Source organism: Camellia sinensis, chromosome 4 (genome assembly GCF_055761805.1).
Source record: "Camellia sinensis isolate YWXY chromosome 4, ASM5576180v1, whole genome shotgun sequence".
NCBI lineage: Eukaryota > Viridiplantae > Streptophyta > Magnoliopsida > Ericales > Theaceae > Camellia > Camellia sinensis.
In genome coordinates this window covers 219655750-219675616 of record NC_138964.1, presented here as the reverse complement: position 1 = coordinate 219675616, position 19867 = coordinate 219655750, and the positions used below count along the sequence as shown (strand labels likewise).

At 35.9% G+C, this 19867-nt stretch overlaps 1 protein-coding gene and 1 long non-coding RNA gene across 2 annotated transcripts; both read left to right on the top strand.

The window, feature by feature from the left end:
* Positions 1–584: 584 nt before the first annotated feature.
* RCK (DNA helicase ROCK-N-ROLLERS) lies at positions 585–9172 on the top strand. The gene is made up of 27 exons (XM_028262961.2): positions 585–652; positions 1157–1340; positions 1849–2010; positions 2166–2403; positions 2516–2552; positions 2674–2720; positions 2979–3016; positions 3197–3218; positions 3350–3562; positions 3680–3836; positions 3925–3976; positions 4159–4230; positions 4437–4486; positions 4604–4721; positions 4810–4873; positions 4956–5039; positions 5114–5239; positions 5322–5518; positions 5615–5803; positions 5911–6162; positions 6302–6351; positions 6909–6926; positions 7540–7622; positions 7717–7921; positions 8004–8041; positions 8122–8451; positions 8544–9172. The coding sequence occupies exons 1-27, from the start codon at positions 585–587 to the stop codon at positions 9056–9058; spliced, it is 3609 nt and encodes a 1202-aa protein (XP_028118762.2). The 3' UTR covers positions 9059–9172.
* A 563-nt stretch (positions 9173–9735) lies between these two features.
* LOC145823211 (uncharacterized) lies at positions 9736–12396 on the top strand. The gene is made up of 3 exons (XR_014365481.1): positions 9736–10121; positions 10626–10925; positions 12257–12396. It is a non-coding gene; the product is annotated as an uncharacterized LOC145823211 (long non-coding RNA).
* Positions 12397–19867: the final 7471 nt, after the last annotated feature.

The window sequence follows — 19867 nt, the reverse complement described above, 5'->3', positions numbered from 1 at the left end:
AAGATTTGGAGGAGAGGACCGAGCTAAGGATAGTTCGGCCTTCTGTGACTCGATATAGCCAAGTTTACTTCGGTCGAAAGGAAGTTCGGCCGTAAAGAAAACCATCCCACTTGGTTTGAGCAGTGGGGGAGGGTGTAAAAGGATAAGCATTATCCTTAAGAGATTGAATCCTAGGAGGACTCTGTATGGAGAAATACAAGTCCTACTAGGATTGTGCCATATGAAACTTATAAAAGCTCACAAGCATCACCTTGGAGGAGGTAATTGAACACAATCTTTTTGAGAACTTAGAGCTTTGTCTATTTGTCAAGTTTTCTGACTTAGGCATCGGAGAGGTTTCCGGCACACACCCGCCGGCTAGCTCACGTTTGTGTTTTCAGGTGACAAAGCGACGTCGTACGGAGGAGCGTGGACTTGGTCAACAGGATTATACGAGGAGAATTATTTCCTCCCCGTACATATATTATGTGTTTTTGAAGTGATTATCCTACAGTATTTAGTGTTCTATATTAAATGAACACAAGTTTAAGATAAATAGATTTTCTCTTTTTGTTTCCTCAGTTGATTGATAAATGAGCTCGATTATGGATCCATATGCACTGAAGTCCGTTTCAGATTTACCTGCTCCCTTCCGTTCAATTTTTGGTTTCAGGTAATTTAGTTAAGTTGGTATTGGAATTTGATGGTTGACCATTATGTTGGAGTCATGATTTATATGTAGAATTTATTTACAGTTTTTTTTTTCTTATTTATATGAGAGATTGAATTTTCAGATGTGGTTATTACTTTTGACCAAAATATTCAACCAAGAAAATGAGTTCATAAAACATTTGAAATTTTAACTTTTATTTCTAACAGCTTGCATGTGGCCATCCTTTTGGCATCTTTTGGCTTTAGATTTTTCCTTACATTGATTTTCAATTATTTTAACTGTTTTTGTTAAGTTTCATAAACGTGTAACAACTCAGATGGATGCATGCTAAATTTATGCAATAATTTTTGCCTTTCTTTAATATATGTATCTAAATTTTCATAACATCAATCATGTATGATGCTAAATTTTCTTTAGGGAATTGACCCACAATGCCTAAAATATTGTTCTGTTGCTATACATGGTGTAATTGGTATTGTTTCTGCATTTGTATTTGTTGTACAGGTACTTTAACTCGCTGCAGAGTGAATGCTTTTCTGCCTGTTTCCAATCCGATGTAAATATGGTCATTTCAGCACCAACTGGAAGTGGAAAAACAGTACTTTTTGAGCTTTGCATTTTGAGACTGCTGTCAAGGTTCATCTCTGCAGAGGGAAGATTTATTCACTTAAAGGGAATGCTCAAAACAGTAGGCTTTCTACAATTTTGTATATGGAAAAATTTTAGATGTTTATTTAAACACTGAAAAGTTCAGAAGATTATTGATTTCACACCACCAGGACACCTACGGATGTTTTTTATTTCATTTACTTTGTATTGTTGTTTGGTTTTGGGAATAAACTCCTTATGTTGTGGAAGGAATTTTATTATTATTTGATTTTATTTGATTTATATACATTTATATAAATATATTTTTAGGGTCTATTATACCTTATTGTCTGACTAATGAGGTCTATTATAATTGTTAAATCCATAATTGCTTCAACAGTTGAAATATTTTTCTGTATGCTTTCACTTTTATCAGTGATTAGAAAAGCGATGTATCTTACAGAACAATTACAGTAGTATTTAGTCCTTACATAGGTATTTCCATGATTTTATATATTACATAAGGTTTGAACAAAATATATATTGTCTCTCTGCACCATTAGTAAGTTGTTGTACCTGGTTTCTGCTTATTTCCAAGTGGTGTGCAGATCTATATAGCCCCATCTAAGGCTTTGGTACAAGAGAAGCTGCGGGATTGGAACCAGAAGCTTGGGTCATGGGGCATAAATTGCCTAGAACTGACAGGTGACAACGAATCTTACAACATAAGGAACATACAAGAAGCAGACGTTATTGTAACCACTCCTGAGGTTGGTATGCAGATGAATATCTGGATATTATTTTAAAAAATATCTTCTCTTATTTTTTTATTTTTGTAACTTGTTTGCTTCTGAACCTTATTGTCGGGGAGTGGGGGGACTTGTTCCTGGAGCATGGTTTAGTAAGCTGCCTGTACTTTCTGCAGAAGTTTGATGCAGTGACTCGGTATCGCATAAAAGATGGTGGCTTGAGCTTTTTCAGTGATATAGCACTTGTGCTCATTGATGAAGTTCACTTGTTGAATGAACCACGTGGAGCAGCTTTGGAGGCAATAGTTTGTAGAATAAAAATGCTTTCTCGTAATCCTGAAATGAAAGCAAGTCCTCTGGCTCATGTCCGTTTCGTTGCTGTTTCTGCCACTATCCCAAATATTGGTGACCTTGGTAACTTTCAGATTTGATATATTGTCGTCCTTGAAAAAATTAAACACGATTTCAAATTTGTTGTTGGATCTTTAACAAAATTTTATTGACACAATACATTTAACTTTTGCAGCTGAATGGCTTATGGTTCCTATCCAAGGAATCAAAAAGTATGTTTAAATGCTGGTTTTTGTGGTATATGCTTCTTAATCTTTAATGTGGTATATGCTTCTTAATCTTTAATGTCAGTACCCATCCAGTTCTATTTGCTCCCCCCAATTATTTTCACAGGTTTGGTGAAGAAATGAGACCTGTAAAGCTGACTACCAAAGTCTTTGGTACACATAACATCCTCAATATTTCCACTCTCAATTTAGTTATTCTGAAGTTTGTCTATACCTTAAATTCAGTATATTATATGTTATAGGAGAATGATAAACTTAAACCATACCGAGTTCTTTTTGGATTGTTCCATATGTATGGCGATCTAGTTGACTATGGAAATTGTTTATTATCATATGTGTGTGTGTGTGTGTAATTAACTGATAACTTATTTTTCTTTTCAATCTCTCTTTCATGGCAACCCTTTCTTGCAGGGTACACCCCTGCAAAAAATGACTTCCTATTTGAAAAAGTGAGTGTTCATGTCTTTATGTTTTTCATCCCTGCTACTAAAGTTTTGAGTAGTCTAAATATTTGTTTCTGTTCTAAAAATTGGTACCGCTGGGAAACAATAATTTTGAAAGTCATTGTTTGATGAGTTTTCTTCACTCTCATTCTTTCTGACGTTTTACCCTTTCATTGCATCTTCCAGCGCCTTCAAAACTATATTTTCGGTAAGCGGAGACTAATGGACCAACTCATCAACATATTTTCCTTCTATTTATGTCTGATCACATCTGTAATGAATTTAAAATTTATAAATTGAAGTATCATGAAGTACTTAAAAAGCAAATTCGAATTGCAGATCTTCTCATGCAATATTCTAGAGCGAAATCTGCCATGATCTTTTGTTCAACAAGAAAAGGAGCCCAAGAAGCAGCACAGCGACTATCTCAGACCGCAATGACCTTTGGTCATTCTAATCCATTCATTAAAGACAGAGAACAGCAGGAAAGACTAAGGGAAGCTTCACTATTATGTAGTGACAAACAAATGCAATCATATATCCTCTACGGTGGTATGTGCTAAATTAGCTTGAATGTTTGCTGCAATAACTGTTGCAATGTTGTGTCCTGGATTTGACTTTAAAATGAGTTTTACAATGTTGTTTTTTTATTTCATTTCCTGTTTGCAGTTGGTTACCACAATGGTGGGCTTTGTCTGAAGGATCGGAACCTCATTGAAGGCCTTTTTCTTAACGGTGATCTTCAAGTTTTGTGCACTACAAATACTCTTGCCCATGGAATCAACCTACCAGCACATACAGTAGTGATCAAATCAACACAGCATTTGTATGTTGAACAAGTTTTCCGATAACAATTCTATTAAAGTTATAACATTCTTTCTGTATTTAATCCAATGTAACTTGCTTCTTTCCAGCAACAAGGAGAAGGGGCTCTATATGGAATATGACCGATCAATGATACTACAGGTGTTTGAATTATGTTTGATGTAATTAGTGAAAAATCAAATGGATGTTTTTGTGATCAATGAGCATGCCAGTTCTTTTGATGTTCTTCAGCTCATACATCTACATGCTTGTCTTTGTTCTCACAATTCACATGCTAACCACCTTTTTTACTCAAAAGTTACTTTGCTCTTTCTTTAATGCAGATGTCTGGGAGAGCAGGTCGTCCACCTTTTGATGATACAGGAATGGTTATAATTATGACAAGGAGAGAAACAGTAATTAGCTCTCTCTCTCTGTCTCTCATGCACACTATTGTTTTTGAAATTGTTTTGCTTCTCTCGTAGTTGAGTTAGTTCTTATTGAACTAGTGTTGGGGCTTGTCAAAATCTCCTATATTTTTTATTTTGTACACGCGCGCGCACACACACACACACATGAAGATATAACATAATTACTTGTGTTTGCTTTTACATGATGTTAGGTCCATTTGTATCAGAATCTTTTGAGTGGTTGTGAAATGGTTGAATCACAGTACGTCTATAACTTTGAACTTATATTGATCTGGTGCTCTAAAATATTTGATTTATGGTGTTAAACGTTATGTTTATCATCTAATAACTAGGTTTATACGTTTTCCTGCTTCCTCAGATTGCTTTCATGCATAACGGAGCATCTTACTGCAGAAGTTGTGCAACTCACCATTTCAGATATAACACGGGCAATTGAATGGATGAAGTGTTCATACTTATATGTCAGAATGAAAAAGGCACGTTCTAGTGGACACACCTTGGAGAATTTTTTTGGATTTTATAATCTATTCAATTGCATATCTGAAACTTCTTGTGCAAAATCAGAACCCTGAAAATTATGCAATAAAGAAAGGGATTCCTAGTGACCGTATAGAGAAGCACATGCAAGGTAATTATGATGAATACACTGATAAAGTTCATAGGATCTTTCGTTTTTTTTTTGTTGCTTGATTCATCTTATGTACTGCCAGAGATTTGTGTTCAGAAAGTTAATGAGTTATCGAGAAATCAAATGATCTGGACTGATGAAGATGGTTTCCTCTTGAAGCCGCTTGGTAAGTATTTTGATAATTTCATGTTTGACAAAATAATTTTAAAAATCTGAACTTTCTGCTCTTTCGGTATTCAGAGCCCGGAAGGCTGATGACGAAGTATTATTTGAGATTCGACACCATGAAAAACATTATGCTGGCCCCTGCGGACTGCAGTGTCGAAGATGCTCTCCATGTTGTCTGCCGAGCTGAAGAAATTGCCTGTATGTATCATATACTGGCACCACATGGATAAGTAATTTCGAAAAGGTGAAGGAATGACATGTTATTTGCTTGGAAATGAAGGGATACAGCTCAGGCGCAATGAAAAGAAGCTTTTAAATGATATAAATACTGACAAAGATGGCCGGCTTCGCTTTCACATCCTTGGAGATAATAAAAAGAGGAAAAAGCGTATCCAAACCAGGGAGGAGAAGATATTTCTTTTAGCAAATGACTGCTTGACTGGGGATCCTTCATTGCATGACTTATCCATGAGCCAGGTTTCACTAGCTTAAATTACACTAATAAATTATGTAGTAGTTTAATATGATCAAAGCTTTGTTCACAAAATAATGAACTGGTGTGCTATGTCATAGGACATGAATTCTATATGCTCAAATGGATGTAGAATTGCCAAGTGCATGAAGGAGTATTTTATTTATAAAAAGAATTACAAAGGAGCTTTAAACTCAACCCTTCTAGCCAAATCCTTTCATCAAAAACTCTGGGATGACAGCCCATACTTGCTGAAACAATTACCTGGCATTGGAATGGTGACTGCTAAGGTTATGTTCATTGACTTGTCACTTGCTACATGACTGCATTTGATTTCTTAATTTGAATATACCAATTCCAATTTTTCAGTCTCTAACATCCAAAATGCTGTACTCAGGCACTTCAATCCATGGGAGTAAAGTCATTTGAGACCCTTTGTGAAGCTGATCCAAGGAAAATAGAAATAATCACTGGTCGAAAATACCCATTTGGGAATCATATAAAGGAGTCACTGCGGTCACTACCCCCCAAAATTGAGATGAAGCTTGAGGAAACTCAATGCCAAAGGCAAGGGAAGTCCAAACTAGTAGTAACATTGACTAGACTATCAGAATCGGCTCAATCAAACAAACGACACTATGCTGATATGGTAGCAGACAGGAAATTTCAATTGCATTTGCTTCTCAAGCTTATTTTTGAAATCTGCATTTATATTGTATTGATTTGCTAATAAATCATTTTAACAAAATGCTACTGAGATTTTTTTATTTTATTTTTGGTTCTGACAGGTTGTTGCTTTAGAAGAAGATAACCAGATTCTGTTTCATGAGAAAATAAGGTGATGTTGACTTAATTCTTTAAAGGGCGTGATTGGACATTAGGATAGTTTTGCACTTTCGGGTCCTTATTAAAACAATAGTCTGGTGTGGTTAGTTATCTAGGTAGTCCAATCAAGGTAGCCTTCCCGACTAAGGCCTCGTTTGGCAACCGAACTTTTTAGCCAAAAAGTCAAAAAGTTACTAAATTAGCCAAAAAGCCAACAACTCATACAAAAAAGTCAAAGATTCTCTTTTCTCTCTACTTTTTGCACATCTTTTCGTAAAAAGCCAAAAAGTCATCCTACACATACTAGTTTTTTTAGCTCATATTTTAGCCAAATAGCCAAAAAGTTACTAAATTAGCCTGTTCCCAAACGAGGCCTAAGTCCAAATTTAGACGTTGAGTTTCCATACTTGTGGCTCTTACTTTGGCCCGGGAAACTTCCTAGATAGTCCGCATTTATTTGGTTGTCTTGTCTGAATGTTAAACCCCGAAGTATCATTACTTGATTTAATTGAATATGTCATTATTCTCTGTCAATATACTAAATTACATTCCTTGAATTGGTTGCAGCAGAGTGGATGAGTTTTCCAGGCAAGAAAACTTTAATTCCCTGATCCTTTCTTCTTCTTCATTTGATTTTATTTTATTTTCAATAAAGACAATTAGTGAATTGGGTACTCCTATGGCTTAGAGCATCCTTACCAGCCTACTTAAATTTTATCCTAAAATATTATTAAAAAATTCATTCCCTATTTTAGGAATCACTTTTTCATCTATTTTTCCCAACAAACTCCTTATTCTTTCTCTATTCTATTAATAAACTCTCTATTTTTTCTCTATTCTATTAAAATATAATTTTTAATTATAAATTTAAAAAAAATAAAAATCTTAAATGTGTACTGTAGTCCCTAAACAAAACAAAATTAAAATATATATATATATATATATATAAGGGAGCTACAGTGACTCCCTACAAATAGGGAGGCACTGTAGTAATTCTTATTTTAGCAAAATGTTTAAGGGTGCTGATGGAAGTATATAGGGAGTCATCAACCCCTTAAAATAGTTAAGAAGGGGGTTTAGGGGTTCTGCTGGTGATGCTCAACTTTCAAAGGACTTACCTTAATCATGTTGTCTCTGTAATCTATAAATGGATCCAGAGTGTAATTTTTTAATTGTTTGAGGTTGTTGGTTTTCTCTGCAGCCCTTACAGTGCAACCATTCTGGTGTCAAGCCCTCAGCAAGAAAAGATGACTGCTAAGGCAGACCTGATTTTTGAAGAATTCAGTATGCTTCCGCCATGATTAGCAGATGTGTAGTTTCACAGTTACTTGTTCTAATTGTTGTTTGTCTAAAACCATGCATACTGATATTCATGCAGTAGGAATTGATCTCCACCAAAAATATATATTAAGGAAGATGACTGACTCAAACATGATCCACAAGCTTGGAATTGAGCATCTGTCCTCTTTTCCTCAGCCCAAGGATGTGTGCATTATAGAAGACGATGACAAAGAATATATGTCTTGTGCTCCAACTGAAGCGTTTCACAGTTCAAGTAAATCCAAAGGAAAAATTGATAGCATGTAAGTGCTTTTTCTTGCTTTTATGTACACATTTTGTTAAATTATTGTATATGTATATTAATTATAACTGTTGGCCCTGCAGGCCCAGTTTCAACCTCCTAGATGAGGAGTCAGAAGAAGGTATAGACTGAAGACAATCCGGTACATTTTCATATATTTATATGCCTTTTCTCACCGGCTTAACATATCTTAAATTACAGAAGGTGGGCCTAGTTTTGAAACCGGAGACAGTGAATGCAAAATTATAAACCAAAGAACAGTGTTTGACCACATACGTGAAAAAGCCAAGAGCTTTCCTAACTTGGCTGCATCACCTAATGCATGCCCCCCGTCATCAGAGACCTTGCTCCTCATCAGAAAACGCACTCATGAGAAACATCTCGAACACAACAATGCCATAGAAGTTTTGGAGGAAACAGAGGGAAATAAAATTCCACGTTCAAATTTGCTCATTCCATCTTCAGAACACAGAGAACAACATAGAGATGACATTGACAAAGCCTCTACTCCAAATTCCCCTATATGCTTCGGTACTATTTACCCTATATAGCTCAGATGCTACTGGGTATATTACTCTTTGCTTCTTATTAGGATTTTAACCTCTTAACGTTATTTACTGAAGGCAAGCTTTGTCTTGAATCTAAAGAGAGCACATCCAAGACCTTAACTGAAGAAACAATATTTGAACACATACATAAAAAGGCTAAGAACTTCTCAACGGTCAATAAATGGAAATTCTTGGAGCCTGAACCATCTATCACAACAAAAGAACTCTTCACCAAGAACCAGATCGAGTCCAAGAATGCTGCTTTTGATATGTTGGAGCCGAAGCTTTCAGATTCAGAACCCATGGAGAAGGAAGGCTTACAGGCTATAAAATACGATCTGCTTTCTCAAAGCACCCGTGGTGCATTTGGAAGGAGTGATCAAACATCATTCAAAATTCCAGCGCTCAGTAACCAAATATTAGACAATGAATTCAGCTTCGAAGGCCCGGGAATCTCCATAGAAAGCAGTGGGAAACAGTCATGCTCTCCTAGTTTATCAAGAAGGCAGTGCTGTTCGAAGACAACCACAAGCGAAATCAAGGAAGCGGATTCCTTTCTTGGGTTTAAGAGTGTGTTTTCATTTCTCTGAGTGCTTCTACACTGCATAAGATACACATTCCTTTCAAGAGTTTCTTATTTCTTGCTCACATTGAGAAATGTTTACTGTTCTTAGTGCCTTGGTATGACAATTTCAAGAGCAAAGTGAATTCTCTCTTTGGTTCGTCCTGATACTGATAGTAACTTCATGACTTGGCTTTTGACAGTATTGGCTTTTGCATATTCATCAGTACTGTTTTTGAAAATCATTTTTTCTTTTTGGGGTTTCGTTTTCAAAAGCAGAAATGGGACAATCAAGAAAACGCATTTGAAAGGGCCTTAACAATTTGTCTTCAAAATTAGGCTCTGTTGGGTTTGATTTTCAGAATCTAATTTTTAAATTTTTTGAAAAAAACTAAAAGCTAAATTTAATGAAAAATATAGTAAAAAAAAAAAAAAATACCATCATTCTCGTATGGCTCTACCTTTTGGGGGCAAAAGTAATTTTAAAAATATATTTTTGATATTTATTTTTGTCAAATTAATTTTCTTTTTTGAGAAAAATTTCAAAAGTTCCATTATGAAATTAAAACCAAATAAAAGTCTTATTACTTAAACAAAATGTTTGGCAAGTGAACACTGAGTAGTAAACAAATAAAATTATTCAAAGCTCAATTTGTTAAGATTCCTATCATTTCACCTTGTAGCATTTAAAAAAAAAAAAAAAAAAAAAAAAAACCCCTTAAAATTCATTTCAAATTTGACAAGATAAAAAAATAAAGTTAAAATACATTTTCCAAGCGAAACGTACGTAACCCAATGAGAGAGAGAGAGTTACAGCTGAAAGGCGGTTACCCATGCGTTGCTAAAATAAAAATGTTGTTCAAAAGCGTCATCCTACGGTTGTAGATAAAGATTTACAACTTGATGAGTCAACTGACCATAAATGATACACCGTGGCATAATGTACTGTGTGCTGAAATCACACTCGATTATTGCCGTCACCTCCACGCCTTCATTACCCTGAAATCGCGAAGCGTCTAGTCTACTGTGGTAAAACCCTCTTCTTTTAGCTTTCTCGGTGGGTTCTCTCTATAACAGATTAGCGATCAAAGGTACTTCATTTTAACGAATTTTTAATTTTCGTTTTAATATTCTGTTTGGTTCACGAGAAAACAGAGGAAAAGAGGTAACAGAGCAAACATTGAGATTACAGAGAAAAAGAAAAAAGAAAAAAGTTGCATGATGCAAATGCTGTTTAAATTGGGTAATTGAAAAAAAATAAATAGATTCATATGTAATTTATATATGTTAGTCCACCGTTGCACCATATTGTTATGTATGTGACTATTGCATACTGATCATAAAATTTTGTTGCTCAGAATTGTTTATTTTTGTTTCTATGTGTGCAATAGCATGTTTGCAAAACCATCTACTGGGTTTAGATACTTTGTGATGAAATCTTTACATCACAAATATTAAAAATCATTGAGAATTGAATGAGAAATTGCCCTATGAAGTTAGCTTCATGAAAGAGTTAATGAGGTTTGTAACTTTTGCCTTTATTGCAGAGTTTAATAGTGCATTAATGGGGTTTGTAACTCCTACTTTTATTGCAGAGGTTAATGGTGCATTAGTGACCAGCCATAAAGGCTGGAGGCTTCTCCTCTCTCCCCTATACGTGTATAAATTGAGACTCTCCTGTCAAGTCTCAAACACATAAATTGTTTCTTCCATTCTTTAATCAGTTTGCTAGAAATTTCTTACTGTGAGAGAGTGCTGCCAATGTCGGTTCGCCAAAACTAACAGAAGGTGCTTTTGAGTTAGCCGGTTTAAAACCATCTTATCTTGGGAGACAAAAGCTGACGTTCCTCCAGCACCCACTGTGAGACGGCTTAATCTGTTTTAAGGACACTATGGTATCACACAGAATTTGATTTGATTTCTTGTTTTCATATTCAGATTAAATATGTTCTTATATTAGTCTTGTTCCATGTTTATGCTCTATGATGTAATTTCTCAAATATGATTTTATTTGATGTTCTTTTAGTTAATTTAATAAAACATGAATTTATTTCTTTTGTTTCAATTACCCAATTTAAACAACAGAAAATGGTTAAAACCTCTAGGCCAAGTACTCAACAGACTCTCTCAGCTTGAACTTGTTGAGCACTCTTCTTTTGCAAGTTGTTAATGACGAGTTCTTCTCAAGGGGTTTATATAATTTGATATCAGGGTCAATCACCGCATCTCGTGAAGTATGTAAATATATGTGATTTTTCAAAGTTGAGTTCTATGTGAAGGGTTTATATCTGGAAATCATTGATCTAGTGGTTAAATCTTGACCTATTAACTTCAGTTTTTCCCTCACACAGGGACTCATTCAATGGGGGCTAACTGGTTGTACTGTTTTTCTGGTTATTCTCTTTCCTTCCATGGTTTTTTTTTTTTTTTATCTCTCTCTCTCTAAAAAAGGTGACAATTTTATAGCTAAATAAGCACAAGTGAAAATGTGTTCTTGTCATGCACAAAATGAAAGAAATTATTGAATGGGGGGTCTTAATGGAATGTTCTTTTCCTTCATCATGATTCATAATATACAAAATTAATGTTTTAGATTATTGGTCTTTTCTTGGTTCGATACAGCCTGTGTGGTTACATTGAGGAGGTAATGAACTTCTTGGCCACCACTATAACAGGATGATAGCTTTTACATTGAAAATGGACATTTAAAGCCTGGTTGCAAAGAATCTATCAATAACTAAATACTACATAGAAGATTGATTTTGTTGCCCCAGGCCACAGCTCAGAGGCTTAATTATTTTCTAAGAGGAAAATTATTATTATTTTTATTTAATTTTTTTTGTATCTTATAAATGAGAGATGGGTATTATGTTTTAGCTCTCTTTTGTGGTTCAAATGGGCTTTTTCTAGAGGATTTGAAATATGAAATTGGAAGAATGGATTACATTTTGGCATGCTCTTTTAACAATATTTGTATTTTGCTACCATGTGATCATTACTTCTGTACATTATCTCATTTTTTTTTTGGGTGCACTAATGCAGTGTTTGGATCTTGAAATTGTATGAGTAATTTCATTTCTCTAACATTTCCCGTTTACTTGACAAATCCAAGATCCAAGCATAGCCTAATCAGTTATGTAGTGGCAAATGTGTGAGGAAATTAATAATACGGATATATTTAGATTGAAATGAAAAAGTAATTGTGTTTAGCATGTGGAATTTGCAGGAAAGAATGGCTGGTGCTGCTGCATATCATGGTCCAAGTATAGTGAAGGAGATCATTTATGGGATAACCCTGGCTCTCATGGTTGGTGGCCTTTGGAAAATGCATCACTGGGACCTCCAGAGGAGGACCAGAGAATTCTATGATTTGCTTGACAAAGGTATTATCACCACTGTTGTGGAAGAAGATGACTAGGATGTTTTTACCACCATATGCATATATACCTGGTAATGAACTGAACTGCTTTGTAGAGGTTTAAGTTTTTTGTTTGATGTCAATGTAGGTACTGGTATCACCACTTTACTTTTCCCATGTAGATATGCTTCTTTTCTTTGACTGATTCTCTAATGTTGTTAAAATTCTATGCACTGTTAGGGTTGGACTCTTGTGAGCAAACAAAAATATGAGTAAATATGGACTCCTGTGAGAAATCAACTTCAAAATCGCCACTTGATATTGGTTGAAGAATTGTAAATAAGTCTAACCCACATTGGTTTTCTAGAAAAAAAATTGTAGTATTTATATAGGGAAAACTTAGCCGAAGTAGGTTTGAACCACACGAATGCGCGTTGCTGTCCCACTCCAAACTGCACTAGGCTGAGCCAATCAGTTTGTTTGGATAACTGGAGTCCTATGCCTAAGTTACATATGAGTGTTTGGATTTGGCTACAAAATGTTGTGTCCTATGCCTAAGTTTACATATCTTATAAGTGGGTGTTTATTTTTATTTATTTATTTTTTTTTTGGGGGGGGGGGGGGGTTGTGGCTTTTTGATTTTTTTAGAAATTAAAAAAGCTAATGCGTTTGGGAAGTTGTTAAAAAAATATTATGTAAAAGGGTTGATGTGACATGTAACTTATCTAGTAGGTGACAAATAATTTAGTGATTTTTTGACATTTTGATTTTTTAAACCAAAAATTGACTTTTAAGTGTCAATCCTCTCATTCAATGGAGGTCTGCAAACAACATCTGGATCCTCTAGAGTGGGAGTTGTCTAGAATTTCTGTTGGCTTATTTTTCCTGCGAAGGAAAATATCATAAATGCGAGTGTGCCAGTAAGGATTTTCAAACGATTGTGTTAACGGTTCTTTTGCCTCAATGAAGAGGACTTCAACATTGCCAAGTGTAGAGAAAAAAAAATTAAAAGAAAAATGAGAGAGATAGAGAAAGACGATTGAGTGAACAATCAAAGTAATAATTACTTACCTCTACTCCTATATTTCAAAATGGAAGTACACAAAATGCTTCAAAAAGGAAATGCTGGAAGTACATAAAATGCTTCAAAAAGGAAATGCTGAAAATAAATGCTTCGAAATATAAATCTATGTTAAGTTACTCCTAAAATGAGGAAAATGCCAAGAAATATTAAAATCAATTGTCTTTGATTTGAATTCTGGATCCTTTACAATATAGCCATTGATATTTATAGAGGAAAAAATACAGCAATAACTACCCATCTCTCCCATCTTCATCATTGTTTTGCTATGTGTCTTTCCACTCATCTACTTTGTCCTTCATATTCTCCATCATCTCCATAACTTCTTTTAACTTCCAAATGAATAAGAGGATGATACGTGTCCTCAAAATAATAATACTAATACTAATAATAATAATATTTTATGGTACCAACATTACCCCCCATAACTTTTTAAGAATGAATTTTCTCAAATTCTTTAAGAGTTGTATAATTATAATGCCAAAATAGGCATTTAATTAATTACCAATTTATATATATTCAACGAGTGGCACATATTCAGAACCTCTCTTATCCTATGGTATGTTCCGAAGCCTTGTAGAGTTTCGAAAGCAAGGAATCACAATCATCCAAACAACTTTCGAAACAAAATGATTGAACCAAAGGACCAAACTAATGATGCCAAGAACCTTCGAAGTAACTATAAAACACCTTCAAAGCAATAGAGAGGAACCAAATCTTGACAATCATCCAAACAACCTTTGAAGCAAAATGACTGAACTAAAGGATCAAACTAATGAACTAATGATGCCAAGAACATTCGAAGTAACCATAAAACACCTTCGAAGCAATAGAGAGGAATCAAATCCATACTTCGAAGCTATTGGTGATGAAGCAAAAATCTCTTCGAAGCTACTAATAGTAACAACAATAGTGACACACTACTTTGTATCAACTCCAAGTGTATATGAATACACACCACACGTAATGAATCCACACAATATTTTCGAAGATATTTTTGCTAAACCAATAATCGGTTTATTTATTTATTTATTTTATCTTTGCAAGTATTTTGGTCAAACCAAACGTTAGTTTTGATTTACATGGTTCCCTCAATTTTGAGGTACATCCATGAGACAAATCCGATTCCATTATTATTAGTTTGGTTAAACGGATTACGAAGAAACACGAAAGTCTCACTAACACTGTTAGGTGAATTTGAACTAATTACAACAATAAGATGAATAGATCTCACCAAATATCTGAACAAACCGTCTTCAAAGCAAAGTTGAAGAAGACATCCAATTAATGAACAAAACCAATGATGTAAAGGGTCTTCGAAGCAAACAATGGTTGATGAACAGAACCTTCGAAGTAGTTGTATTGATCATTTGAAGTAGCGCAACTAGTGGTTACACAACTTGGATATGCAACTGATATGGCTAATTGTATTCTCTGCTATCACCATACATGATGCATATATTACCCTAAGACTTAACAAAGTCCAGCACTTGGACTTCCCCAGAAAGAATTAATGATTGTCACCAAAATTGACCAATTAACTAAGAGATAAACAAAATGTCACATTTAATATTATATTTGTTTACAGAAGCCAAGAATGGTGGCCCCATTATTCAAGCACATCTGGCCAAGTCTTTTAAATTTGTAGACTTCATTCAATAAACTTGAAACCAACAAAAACGAACACATACTTCGTGCTTCGTGCAATGTGACACAAGCTTCGAAGGTCACCATAAAACCAAATGGTGATAGTCTTATGGATCAATTAATAACCATATTTTTGGCCCAATATACTGTAATAACAAAATATTTTTTATTAGCCATTCCATCAAAATCAAATTTTGATATGAACCATAAATCCAAAATGGATTTTGAACAACAAAAGTCATGGTATAGTGTGACCATGAAAATTCATACTTTTTGACACTTTGAAAAATGTCAAAACATTTTAAATTCATGAACAGTGACTTGTTCATTATTCTTGACCATGTTTGGTTTAAAAACATGACTTTCGCCAAATTAATTTTCATAATTATTTGACAAAGTTGGTTGTTTTTCCATGTTAGCCATTAATGGCTTATGAAAATCTCCCATAGGTATGTTATTTCCATGACTTGACTCTCTACAAATTGGGAACATCATTCTTAGCCAAATTTGGCTCAAGAATATACTCTTTTATTATGTTAATTTCATAATTTGGTTATTTAAAAACAGGCTCTTGAACCCCCCGAGCTATTGATGAAATCAACTCTTTGTTTTTGCTATTTTCAACCATGGAATTTTTTTGAAAAAATTCACCGATTTCGGCTATTAAAGCCTCAATTAAAGACTTGGTAGTGAGAGTTGACAACTCATCATTCCATTGGCAAATTTCCATATCAAGTTGATGAATTTCCCTAATTAAATGGTGTCTTTTTTCTTTCACCAAATAATATTGTAAGGGATGAAAGTTTATTTCATTAAGAAAATAGATCTCTTCTTGAAGATCCAAAATTTTTTGTTTACTCCAATAAATTTCATCTAGGCTATTTGAAATGGACGAATCTAATTTATTTTTCATTTCTTACACTTGACGTCCCATTGAGCGTGCCAAAAATTGTTGACTTATTTTTCCTACGAAGAAAAATACCATAAATGCGAGCGTGCCAATAAGGATTGAAAAATCCTTATAGATTAAATTCAAGCCAATTATCAAGCGATTGTGTTAAACAGTTCTTTTGCCTCAATGAAGAGGACTTTAAAATTGTCAAGTGTAGAGAAAAGAAAAATGAGGGAGATGGAGAAAGACAATTGAGTGAACAATCAAAGTAATAATTACTTACCTCTACTCCTATTCTTCAAAAATGAAGTGCATAAAATGTTTCAAAAAGGAAATGCTGAAAATAAATGCTTCGAAATATAAATCTATGTTAAACTACTCCTAAAAGAAGGAAAATGTCAAGAAATATTGAAATCAATTGTCTTTGATTTGAATTCTGGGTCCTTTACAATGTAGCCATTGATGGCTATTTATAGAGAAAAAAATTCAGTAGTAATTACTTAATAACTACCCATCTCTCTCATCTTCATTCTTGTCTTGCCATGTGTTCTTCCACTCATCCACTTTGTCCTTCATGTTCTCCATCATCTCCATAACTTCTTTTAACTTCCAAATGAATAAGAGGATGCCACGTGTCCTGAAAATAATAATAATAATATTTTATGGTGCCAACAATTTCATAGAGTGATTTAAAATGACGCTGTTTTACACTGTTACTGCGACGGTGAGGTTGGGGTAAGGGGTGACTACTGTTAGCGGCTTCTCTTTTTTTTTTGTTCATGTTGTTGCTCTGCTCTTTTTTTTCTTTTCTTTTTTTTGGCCTCAAGCAAAATGGTGTCGTTTTGTATAAAACGATTTCATTTTGAATCACTCTACAAAACTCTAGACAACTCCCATTCTAGAGGATCCAAACACTTCTAAACAAGTTTTGGCCATGGAAGCAGCACAACATAACACAGTAGATGATCACATTCCAACAAATTAAAGTATATTTAAATTTTAGGGGGTCCCTAAGGCTCGGCAATATTTGCGGCAGTGCGTTCTCTTGAACTACCCCTGACCTTTCTGCGGCAGGACGTCCTCTAGGACTATCCCTGCCCCTTTGGGATGATTGGGGATCATTGGTTAGGTGTAGCTAAGAAGAAGGGTTCGCCGAGAGGTTGATGTCCTCTTCGAGGGTTTTCCTTATCCTCGGAGAGGTCACCTCCTCGGACAAGGTGGTTAGAGAGAATATTCCCCATGTGCCTTGCACATGGGCTCCATTCTACATTATGAGGTGCCTATAAATAGCACCCACCCATAGCTTTACAAGGGATGGATTTTGGAGAGTAAACTTTTGGAAAGAACTAATTTCCCTTCTCCATTATCAACCTTGAGAGTGAAAGTGGGAGATCCATGGGAGAGCCTTGCCATTATTCTCTCTGTAACTATTTTGCCTTCTTCTTCACCCAATCTCTTATCTCCATCATTTCCTTTACTCTTGTGTTCTTAAGCTGAGACTATTGAAGAATCTAAGGCTCTCATCATCTTCTAGAGACTTCGAAGTTGTTCTTCAAGGATATTCGAAGATCTTCGAATTTTCCAACGACGTTCTTGAACCCTTTCATACATTTGGCGACTTCATTGGGGAGGCAGATTGGTTAATGGTCTCCACGAGATCTGGAACTCATACAACATCGACAAAAATGGCAGATAATGAGACTCACCAACAAGGCTCTTCCAATGGTGGTGATGAAAGGACTCAAGTTCAAGACTCACCTCTCATTCTTGAAGCCATTCAAGAACTCTAACACACTCAACAAGAGATTCTCACGACCCTTCAAAATCTCACCCACACCATGTTGGTGATGGGTTCGAATTTCGCACCACCAGCAACAAATGGAGGTCAAGTCAGCACTGACAAGCATCAACAATTTCATGGTAATGTTGGAAATGGTCAAAACCATCAACATCTATCCTAAATTCTCTCTGAAGTTGTACAAAATGGTGTGCAAAATCAAGTGCTAGGAGAAACAAGTCATGGCCAACCTGTGGCCGATGGAGCGCAAAGGATCGAGCCATGGTCCATCGGTGGTTGGAGGAGTTTCCGGTGCGATGAATGGTGTTCCAGCAAATGTGGAAGTTCAAGGAAGGCCTACAGAGATTTCTCTACAAAAGGGTGCTCCATCTATGCCTAATTTTGTTCCACCGTTGTAAATTCTACTCATGTACCGAGTGGGTCTCCTTTGGCTCCGACACCAAGTTTGCAAGTCCAACCCAGTATAGCCGTGGCGTACAATGAACTTTATGGGACCCAATACAACGTCCCATCACCAAATGGCATATCCATAGGTGTCGATGGCGAATATCGTCATGCGTCTTCACTGATGATGAATTCTCAGCACCCAAATGGCCAAGTCGCTCCAAGTTCAGTCCTCGGGTCTACAAGCCAAGTTCTGGAAATACCACCATCAAGTTCTCTCCCTCAACAATTTCTCACCCTTGCAGATGTCCAGGCTATGTTCGAGCTAGAACGGAGCAAGAAAACTTTGCCCTCCTTGCCTAATCCGGATGTCAAGCCACCATACCCTATCGAGATGTTGAGTTATCCATACCTGGGGGGTACACGGTGCCGAAGTTCATCAAATTCGATGGCAAACAAGGAAATGCTTGAGAACATGTTGTGCGGTTCATCGAGACTCTGGGTATTCATGGTTCGAACCACGTCCTCCGGCTGAGAAAATTCTCCAAGTCCCTCACCGACCGAGCATATAGTTGGTTCGTTAACTTGACCCCAAACTCTGTTCGGAGTTGGGAGGAGATGGTCAACAAATTCCACACCAAATTCTTTCAAGTGGCTGAAAAAGTGACCATACTCACCCTGTGTAAGGAAAAGCAACGGGAATGTGAAGACATTCTCGAATATGTGAAAAGGTTCCAAGACAAAGCCGTGGACTGTCATGAGGCTGTAGAGGAAAGCTACTTGATCCAAATCTGTGTTGAAGGGGCATTGAACGGGTACAAAATGCTTCTTGTTAATCACAAGTTACCCACTTTCTCGGCACTAATTGAAGCATCTCAGAACATCAACATACCTCAGTCTCAGGAAATCGGGTTTGAGACTAGTTATAAAACCAGCTTCAAGAAGTCCCGAGGACCTTCTGTCACTGTGGCTTCCGCATCATCCATCCGAAAGCCGCAAGGGGAGGAATTCAGAGGTCAGAAGAGGAAAAACTGCGAAGATGACACTCATTTTCCATGTAGTGTTGAGGAGGTGAAGGCCTTAGTTAAAGAATGGGTGGCAGATGGGGAACTGAAGTTGCCTCGTATCGAAGGGCTTTTGCCAAAGAAGGATTGCGAGGGCCCTAATTATTGTGTTTTCCACCGATCACTAGGACATCTTACAGAACAGTGCCAGACGCTTCAGAAGACCTTTAGAAAGAAAGTCGAAGCAGATGAGCTAGAACTTAAAGAATAGGGGCCCCAGAATATCTTAGAAGACGTGGTTATGATGGTGTATGATGGCTACAACCCGAGCAGCTGGTGAAAGCTTTCCAAATGACCTTACAACTCTAGGGGCAAATGTCAACATTTTGTAGAAGAAGTCTATCCATGACAGTTACAATTTGTATTTACTGCATTATCCAAGAAGTTCTATATTTCTTTCTTATGTTATGAAGAAATTTATTTTCTCTATATATATTGTGCATCTTCATTGTGTTATGTTGCTTGAGACAGTTTTCAATTTTTGTTGGCCCTCAAAGAAGAAAGAGGAATAGCAGACTCGGTTACCAACCTGCAAGGACCTTTCTTGACGTAGTAGAAGTGTACTCCCACTCGGACTTCTGAGAGATAGCCTCCATTAGTTACCGAAGTAGGA